Source organism: Anopheles ziemanni, chromosome 3 (assembly GCF_943734765.1).
Source record: "Anopheles ziemanni chromosome 3, idAnoZiCoDA_A2_x.2, whole genome shotgun sequence".
Classification (NCBI taxonomy): Eukaryota; Metazoa; Arthropoda; class Insecta; order Diptera; family Culicidae; genus Anopheles; species Anopheles ziemanni.
The window spans coordinates 35,496,232-35,506,447 of NC_080706.1; the positions used below are offsets into that span (position 1 = coordinate 35,496,232).

Consider the following 10,216-nt stretch of genomic DNA (forward strand, 5'->3'; position numbering starts at 1 on the left):
CCGAAGTTTAACATTCGTTATTTTTTAGATTGAAGCCATAGTTACTTATGAGCTCACCAAATTAACTAGGTAGTGTAAATCTTCTTTAGTGAAAACTCGAAGCGTTTTACTTTATAGGGGCCTGATACTACTGGTTTAAGATTTGCCAAAGTTGATTCAAAATAAAGCCCGCTGGTTCAAAGTCTATTATTAATACAAAATAGACCTTACAAGCCACACGATTCACGCTCGGAACTTCGGCCGGAGCAAAAAGGTTTTTTGTTATATTCTAACAATCTTACGTATATGAAAAAAGAAGGATGTTGCACGTGTGTATATTTAATACCATATGGCGTGATCGAAGCCAAACAGATGTGCTTACCACCATATCGGTGTGCACGGCTTTAACACGTTGACTGCCATGTCACCCAAAAGTGGGTGACAGCAAAAATCAGTTCTGAAAAGTGTTTGACCCATAAATAAATGAAAATGCAACATCCAAACTATAGTAATATTTAATATCAATTCTTTAGGAAGCGAAGTTTTTACTTAGCCTGCAAAAATATTTGGTTTAATAAATGTTATAAACAAATTTTATTAAAAAAGATTGTACTAAAATGTGTGATAAACGCTTTTCAGTCAACGTGAGTTAATGTGTTGAGTGAAAATGGTAAAGAAATTCAGCGATCTTTCTACCATTAAATTTTCTTATTTCAATCAAATTAGTCAAATCTCTGAAACACGCAAGGAATTTGAAAAAGCTTTTCTCAAATAAAATTTGCATTACACTTTTTAAACTCTTGTGCATTTTTCTGCGAAAAAGCAAAAGCGCATCAAATTGTTTCTTGGTAAGCTTATGAATAGTTGCTTTATTCAAATAACTAATACTATCATCAAACATAAGAAACTGCAATGAATTTTCTTTCCGAGATTGATATTAAACATTTTACGTTACTAAGAATCTTCCTCTTCTTGTTTTCGGTCGTAACAAACTTACAACGTAATGACACTTTTTATTAGTGCATTTTTTCTAACATTTATTACAAATAACATTGAGTTTTGAGTTAATACAAAATTCGAAAAGTAATTGATCCGAGATTCTCTTCACAACCCAGCGTACTTTAAAAGCACATTTCGTGATAGCACTATCATCTTGGTGTATGTATGTTTGGTCGTAATGATGAAATAGTTGAAACAAATGATTATCAAAAACCAGTGCGCACTAGTTAAGTTATAGCGATAATAAATAATTGTATGGTTAGCTGCAACTCTGTGAGAATCGTGGACAATTGTTAAACCGGATATTCGATATCGTGTGAGATTCTGTCAGAAAAGTATAACAAAAGTATACAACCGTTAGGCACCCGAACAAGAAGGTATGTTAATGCCCTGGATCATTTCCTTTGGTTTGTTCATTTGTGCGTGCTTTCGAATTGTTTACCCGTTAATCGTGATGTATGGAAGAGGCGAGAAGCGTGTATCAACCAAAGTTTCAACGGCACGGAAGTACATATTCCATTATGAGTAGGGTCAACAATGTACAAACATAAATGCTGTGTCGCCGATATCGTACCTGTTATGTCACATTTTCGCTTTCTGCAGCACTTCCGCAATACCCTGCATTATCTTTCTCATCTCAATTTGCTCCTGCAACAACCGATCGATGTTCTGTTCTATACGCGAAACCCTGTACTCGATCGAGCCAACGTTTTCCTGTCGGGAGTGTAAAATTTCCAGAGCATATTTTACAATCTTCCCATCCATGTTGTACCTCAAGCACGGCATTATGCAGCACTCGTTGCCGAACTTGTCGGTTCGATATAGTAAACGCTCAGCTTCCGAGTATTTGCCCAATTCTACATCTCCTTTCTCCAGGTTGTTGCTTGCCTGTCGCTCCACCAATGACTTGATCAGGATGGCGTTAGACTGGTTCGGTTTGATGGTTATGTACTTCAGCGGTACGAGGTTTGGGAAGAGCTGCAAGCTATTGGAAGAGAACAGGCACGACAACCAGTCCATACTGCCATAAAATAATGAAAAGAATGTTAGATTATAACAGTTTTACTTTTGACTTCTAGTTAAAAAATATAAAATGACTAAACATTCCATGTCGTGTACTTTACGATACTCACATAAACCTTATCGGTTTGGATGTTTTCAGCGCGTTTTCATACTTGTAGATGACAAACACTTTCTGAACAATACCGATGAGCTCAGATTCGGCTTTAATGGTCTGCAAAAATAACAGCATACATTAAAATAAGAGCTAATGATCTATTCCTTACTTTTGCACATACCGTTGTGTCGCTCACGGCCAAACCGTTCATCAGATTGAATAAAACAATCGACACGAAGAACAGAAAGAGCGCAAATATGATGTAACTCAAGCTCGACTGCTGGAACTTAATGTTTGCGGCTTCAAATTCGCCTGAAATGATAAAGTAATGAAAAAGTCATTTAGTTTCCTGTTGTTATTGATTTTCCATTAGATGAGTAGATAATTTTCTGCCAAGTAAGAAAACTTAAACTTTATGAACAGATACAGTACGTTGGGTTTTCTTTTTCAAACTTCTTAATTTTTTTTTTTTTTTTTGGTTCTAATTGTGCGAAAAATAACAGCTCTGGACCACCAACAACCGAACCAGGACAGTTGGCAATCAATCCTCAGTAGATGAGTCAGATAACCTATTATGAGTACCTTGAAAGGTGGGCAATTGTCCTAGAGTAGATAGCTCACGACAGCAGCACAATTTCGGTAGCACTTCACACAACTCCGTCACGGACACGATGTGATTAGGCACACGATGAATAAGTCACGGTCAGTAAACGCTTACTTAGCAAAACATAAGCGTGAGCACTTCTTAAGGATTGACCTAGTGGCAAAAACTAAGAAAGACGATTTTTTTCGTTGACTGCCATATTACCCAAAAGTGGGTGATAGTTCTAAAAAGTTCTAAAAAGTGTTTTATCCATAAATAAATGAAAATGCAACATAAAAATTATAGTAATATTTTTTGTCAATTCTTTGAGAAGCTAAGTTTTTGCTTAGCTTTCAAAAATCGTTGATTTAATAAATGTTTTAAGCAAATTTTATTAAAAAAGATTGTTCTTAAAAAGTGTGCTAAAAACGCTTGGCAGTCAACGTGTTAAAGACCCGCGAGGTAAGGTAGAGCTGGTTGAAAGGTCAATCAATAAGAGCCACAAGTTCTACGCAAAGCACTTATAAGAACAATTTGAACATCAACTTTATAAAGAGTTTGAAACACTTACAAAGTTAAGCCCGTATTTAGTTCGAAATGAACTAGTGTTCGTAATTCAAATTATTATTTTTTTTTATGTGGCACGACATCCCCTAGTGGGACAAGGCCTCTCTCCGAAGAGAGTTTGTGTGACCGAAAGGCGGTATATTATAGATCGGTGGTCAGCCGTTCGTAATACCGGAGGGTGCCAGACTCGAGATTCGATTCCCACACCTGTGACGTGGTGTTTCCTCGCGCTACCGCTGCGCCATGGGCACCCCCCAAATTAATTTTAATTACTCAATTTCAAAGATTGTTAAAAGCGTTGAATTATAACTCACCAAATCATCGCGAAGGGAATGATGACTTTTTATTTCAAAATTGAGCCATTTTGTTGGATTATTATCTTTCATTTTATTTCATTTTACTCATGTTTACTTTATGTGATGTTTCTGCTACCTGGATAATAAGGCAAGCATTAAATTGTGCACGAATAATCTATGGAGTTTGGCAATTTCTATATAAAATGCTTAGAAAACTGCAGATTCGTCCATCTTGGGCGATCAACTACTTTCATGATTCTAAAACCATCGTTGTTTTATAAAAAGAATTATTATTTTACACATTTCAGTGATCTTTTTCATGCAAGTATGTTGTAGGAAAAAGCATTTAAAAATGTAAAACGGCTAACAAGCAGGGTCGGTCAGTGTTGCCACAATGAAGATAGTACCCGCGATTGATGGTTTCACACACCGTATCTGATACATCTTAAACAGATGCACAATCGCAAGCATCCGTCAGTACAGTCATTTGCTGCTTACGCTGATGTCATGCGCGCGTAGTTAGGAATTCCCTTTCCCACCACCACAACTTACCGGTCAACATCACGGCCGTCTTCATCAGGGCCAGCGGGATCTCGCCGAACTGATTAAACTGATCGTCTTCGCCATCGTCCGCCTTGTCCTGGGTTGTTGGGGCGCCGGTAGCCGTTGCATTCCCGTTGTCGCTCACCCGGAACAGGGTGTAGAAACTGAATGCAAACGAAAGCAAAATGATCGAGTACAGCACCAGGCACTTGAGGAAGTTTTTTGACACTGTTTTCAGCATGACCATGTGCGTTGAGATGGAGAGCACGGGCAGGGTGCCGACGAGCAGTGTAAACTCCAATGCCGACAGCAAAATCACACAGGCAGACGCGACGCGCCGGGTTTCGGTGCCAAACTCATAAATTAGCACCGTGCTGGAGGCGAAAATTAGCAGCAGCTCCATGTAGTTTTCGGCCGATCGCACGTACACGCGCATGTTCAGTAGGAATTGTATCAGCTCGCGCAGAATAAGGTACACCAGTCCGACTAGCGATAGCCCGCGAAATAGTACCTTGAACGGGGCATCATCCCGCCCATAGCAGAACACTACGAAGAAGATGAACGATACGAAGAATATGGTGCAAACCAGCAGATTCAGGTAGAAGAAAATGCTCAACTTGTACCATTTCATCAGCAAAATGCTCGATATGACGGGATGGCGCAGCAAACGCTTGTTGTCCGACGATTGTGCCATCCGCACGATCGGTAACATTTCGTCTTCGTACGGGAGTGCGCTGACAGATTTTCCCACCGGTTCGCTAGCGTTCGGCTTGTGCTTCGGTGGGACAAAGTTTGAAAAGTCGAACTTCAGCTCGTAGTCTTCATCGCCAGGTTTCCGCTCGTTACTCGACACGCACGAGTCCAGATGTTTCTCGAGCAGGAACGGATCCATGTCGCTTATCGGTAGCTCGCCGTACAAATCTTCCCCACCGACGTAGGCGCCCTTGGCGAGTAGCAGTTCCTGTGCGTGATCGATCTTAAACTTAACCGCGTAGTGCAGCGCCGAGAACTGTTTGACGTCGATTTTGTCGATCTCGATCCGTGGGTCGTTCAGCAAGATGCCCATGCTGCGGAAGAACGGGCACTTGTTTTTATCCTTGTACACATCGATCTCTTTCACGAGCATCGAAAGGAGCGGATCTTCGTTTACTAACGCTACCGCATGCGCCGGAATGATCTCCAGCAACCACTCCAGCACACGGACATTACCCCGTATGCAGCAGTTTGCCAGCAGCCCCGACAGTAGCTTCGAAGGTCCGATGAATTTTCCTCCCTCCAGCTGCGTCTCTACCAACTTCTTTGCCGCCTGCAGTTTGGCACGGTGCACGGCCACCGCAAGCAATTCTTTGCGATCGTCCTCCCGCATACCTTGCTCGCCACTTTGGGTGCAAAACTTTTCGTACTCCTCGAGAAATCCATCCTCCGTCCCGGCGGATAGTCTGCTGCGCAGGATCTCCACCGTCACCGTCTCCATGTCGTACGCCGGGATGTGCAGGTTGGGAAAGTTTTTCTCGATCGCCTTCCGGGCCTGGCCGCGCCTTAAATCAACGTTCACGCTGTAGTTGTTCAGGCAGTACTCGACGACGGTCCTTCGCCACGGGTCACTACCGCTCGCCAGCAGTGCTATCGGCGACACATTTGCCTCATTGGTTGCGTTTATGTTGGCCTGATACTTTAGCAGTAGCTTTAGGCACTCGAACACCGACTGCCAGTTATCAGCTGATATTTGCTCGCAGAGCAAATACAGCGCCGTCCGATCTTCGTACTTTTGGTCCACGTACAGCCGGTCGGTTTCGAGCAGCACTGAGAGATTTTCGCTATCGAACGACAAAGCCGCAATGTGTATCGGATACTCTTTGGATACGGGATTTTCCTGCAACAGTGTAAACACGGTAAAATTATTTCATCAGTTTTGCAAACCGAATTCGTTATATCGTAGAACAATGAGACTAAAAACAACACTATTATCTTGCACGTACACGTCTGCTGAGTCACAAGGCTAGCCGTATTTTTCTCAGGCGAATAATCCGAATAAAAAAAAGTCACTTTTATTACTTGTAACTTTATACGTCCGCCTCGGTCGCTTCACAAACTGCCACTGACACCACACCGGTCGGATAGAGCTGTAGCGGCAATTCTCAAATGACCCCATGCCATTAAAAACATGCGGCATAATGTTTGTGCGCGGTCAACCGAACAGAAACTAACACACAAGCGTATACGCGGCTGGCGCTTACCGTACGCGTTCTTTTGTTTTGTTTGTGAATTTGTAACCGCGCGACCGCCACCGGTTGCTATGATGATGCTTGATACAAAAATAACAATCTCATCAACTCAGGTTTTTTACCACGTGCTGTATCATTTTGCTCCATCCAACCGTCAGAACGGCGCGAGACATGAATGAATGGAGCTTCATTCAATCCATAGATGGCACGTTCATTCCGTATATTGGGGGGCAAACAGTTTTAGGCTTTGCATACATTTAGGGGAAGGGGGGCCCTTGCATACCTGCGGTAAAGGTAGCTTCCTTATCGGATAAAACGTTCCGCAACCGAGGCCAGCCAGTTGCTGGTGGAGCTTTTTGAATTACACCTAAGGAACCAGCCAAATATCCTGACGAATGTTTTTACAAACTGCTGCGAAGCACTATGGTCTTTTTCAGAACGATTAATCATCTGCTAGGTTTTTGCACGTGTCATTATTCTATTCAATGATTTTGAATGTTAACGAAACTTGATTTATCCATGGAACACACATCAACTAATGGACTTCCCTGCTCCTGAATTTGTTTGCATCAACCCATCACACGATAAAAACTATGAAAACGCCACAATAATACATGAACAAAAGTAGCTCGTTTCGGAAACATTTAGTGACATCCCAAATCAGCGCTGAGTTTCCAAGGTTCCTATGCTACCCAACTACATTCCCGTACCAAGTTTTTAATTTTTTCATTAGGAGCAATTGGAGGTCCGCGACAGCCGAGCGGTAGCGATGGTTAGAAAATCTGTCCATGAGCGCCGGGGCTCACCATCTCGACGACGTGGGTTCGAATCCCAACCGAGACCGGACCCCTCCCCTGTACGAGAGGACTGACTATCCACGTACACATAGGGTAAAAAGTCTCGTAAGCCCTTAACGGGCAGGCATGACCAACAAGGTCGTTACGCCAAGAAGAAGAAGATTAGGAGCAAGTTTCGACTGTCTTTTTTCCATTGACATACGACATTCGACTAGACACAGAATCCGGCGCCAGCCCTACCGCCACTCGTCTACCTTGAGGCAACAGCGCACCAAACATCATCCTTCCTACCGTTGTTAGGTCGTCAATACATGTACATAGATTAACAAATTCCGAGTACCAGACGTACCCGGTCTAGAGCCGTCGCTCATCATCAAACGGGTGCATCGTGGAACGTTCCGTCCATTTCTACCTATCATAAATCCTGCGTATCATAAAATTGCAGATTTGACCTCATAATTCTAAATATAAAATGGAAATAAATAAAATAAACCAAGTCTTTATCTGAAAACCAAAATGTTACCATAAGTTGTTCCCAAAAAATCCACGTAACTATGCATTTCAATACTGATAACAAAACCTGTTTTCAGAACCCCTAAGGCTATGAAAAAATGTTAAAATATAATGTGCGTTACAACATGTTCTGAAGCGAACAACCTCTACTTGTTCAAGTCTAACATTCTTATTTTACCATTTCCAATCCACACCATGTTTGTTTACTGCATACGGTTATATTTGTAAAATCAGAACAGTCTTTGTTGAGTTCAACAATTATCGCAAGTTCTGCGTCAAACCCAACCCAGAAAAATCACAACAGTGCCAATCACTCCACGAACGGGTACTTTCCAGTTCGCTGACTGCATCATAAAAACCGCTCGCTGGGCTGGTGCTCATGTTTCGAACGTCGCATTAAGCTGCTGATTCATACGGCACCTGTACGGACGACTGTCTCTTCAGTTAACCAGTTAAGCCCCTGACGATATTGCTATTATACTAGTGTGTATTATACTTTTAATTAATTTTAGGAGTTATTAAAACCAACTTAATACAGCCCTTATGCAATATTTGAAATGCTGTATTCGTGGTACTGAATGAGAAATTATTTGCATTGACGCATTCCTGCTCGAGACACACACCACTTCCATTGTTGCAGTCCCACTAATACATTGTTCATTCCCATTCGATGGGTGCAGAGTCATCTTAAACATCCACCGCTTTTCTTTGCATTTCTTCAATAAATGTTCCTTCCAATCCACTTGATCATACTCAACGCTGGGCGTTATCGGGGAAGCCAAAGATGGTAAACGCAGGCGGGATCAGGGAGGACCGATCTCTTCGGCTTTTCAAGTGTAAACTAATAATTTTCTTCGGCTCCGACCGGCGTACAAATATCGAACCCAGGGCCTGGTAGCTGAACAAATGTTTGCAGCTGTTTCAAACCATAACGACCGGTTAGTTTAGATAGTAGTGTTTACTTTTGACCACCACCCAGTTCCATTACGGGCCGATTTTCGTAAGAAGAATTTTTCTGCCTACACCCACCACACCCTCCGAGGGGGGAGGGGGTCTCGACCCAAACTGGATCGAGACAATTCGAGACACTTTGCTCAGTCTGGCACGGAGCGTGATGAGGGGCGGATTAAGGGTGTGCTACACTTGCGAGGGTTAGTAACTTCTTCGTTCACCGTAGAGTTGGGGTTTATCCGAGCGAACATACGCACCTCCGCCACAAGGGCTCCATGGTAGATGCAAGCCTTGATGAAATCTTTCTTTCCGGGTGTACGGCAAGCCTGCTCGAAGATGGAGTACGTGGCATCCCGATCGCGCACATTCACGCCGGCCCCATTCCGGAGCGCGCGCCGGAACTCCGTTAGCTCGTGCGCCTCGAAGCTCGCCCTCAGTGCAAGCTGTAAACGGAACGAACGGATTTTGGACATTGTCTTAGCTGTGACGGTGAAAATCGATTTGCTGCATCCCCTCAATCAGTAGGTGGTTCGTTTCACCTACCTGCGGGCTGGTTAGGCTCAGATGTAGGAATTTTTGTGATGCCATTGCTGTGGGCACGGGATAACCTGATAAATCACGGCAAACGATAGGGACGAGTCCACCGACGCTAAAGACACCCTTCACTGGTTAAAAGAATCACTGAAACGGGGTACAGCACTGGAACGATTTCCGCTGCTTCCGCGATCTCGCTGCTGGCACGATTTTTGGGGTATTAATTGCTATGGTGCGTTGTACGAAACGACGACAACGAAGACGATGACGGCAGTCACAAACCTACGCGACTACATCGACACATGGCAGTGGCGTGACGGGAAGTGAACAGTTCCATATGTGGACACGGTCCAGTCAACGTTTGTGGCGATCGTACGCCTCGCTGTTAGTCGACCCGAAACCCAAACTCTGTACAATTGTCACCACAAGGGGCACGGGCTGGGGCCAGCTTGATTGCAGTTATTCGTTTCATATGCAAATGTCCGCCAGTATTTTTCCCCCCTATCCCAAATACTGTCACTTTTGCTCCAGGATTGGCAGCAGCGATCGTCACGACTTGCACTTCCACCGGGGCCCAATTAGGCGGAACTGAATCGCTGACCAGACGAAATTTGAACACTGACTCCAACCAACCGCTACTATGGACGATCGGGGAACGACTACCAGCGGTAATCCATCCGAACCCCCGAACCAACGGACCAGCTAACCCACGCTAAACTGTCGCTTTGCGCGCGTGTGAGGAGCACGGACTCGATATGTGACCCCGCGGCGGCTTTGGAACACGCATCGGTGTGTGTAGAAACTGCCTGCCATGGGCGGCATATTGGATTCATTGTGGAGTGCTGCCTCGATCGTGATGTGATAGGACCCACCATGGATGATGCACTCGTTTGACCGGAAAAGTCGGACAATCGAGTCGGGCAGGGTTGGTGACAACGGAAACTCCCTGCTCGGCGGCGCTTAGAAGATGCGTTTTCGAACCGATCACAAAGGGCAAACGGGTGTCGAGGGGAAGCGGAATGGTGGTGGACCCATCGATTGGTTGAATTAAAAAAGTCGTTTGTCCAGTTCCAGCGCTATGAATCAGTGGATGCTGCGTCATGACTTTAGGG

The 10,216-nt window shown here is 44.0% G+C and overlaps 1 protein-coding gene across 1 annotated transcript; it reads right to left on the bottom strand.

Moving 5' to 3' along the window:
- Window positions 1-1,560: 1,560 nt before the first annotated feature.
- Window positions 1,561-9,158, bottom strand: LOC131284655 (transient receptor potential cation channel protein painless). Its single transcript, XM_058313517.1, has 6 exons — window positions 9,114-9,158; window positions 8,828-9,013; window positions 4,094-5,957; window positions 2,277-2,407; window positions 2,112-2,212; window positions 1,561-1,999 (listed from the first exon to the last, which is right to left on the bottom strand). Exons 1-6 carry the CDS (start codon window positions 9,156-9,158, stop codon window positions 1,561-1,563), a joined length of 2,766 nt encoding a protein of 921 aa, XP_058169500.1.
- Between the last annotated feature and the right edge of the window lie 1,058 nt (window positions 9,159-10,216).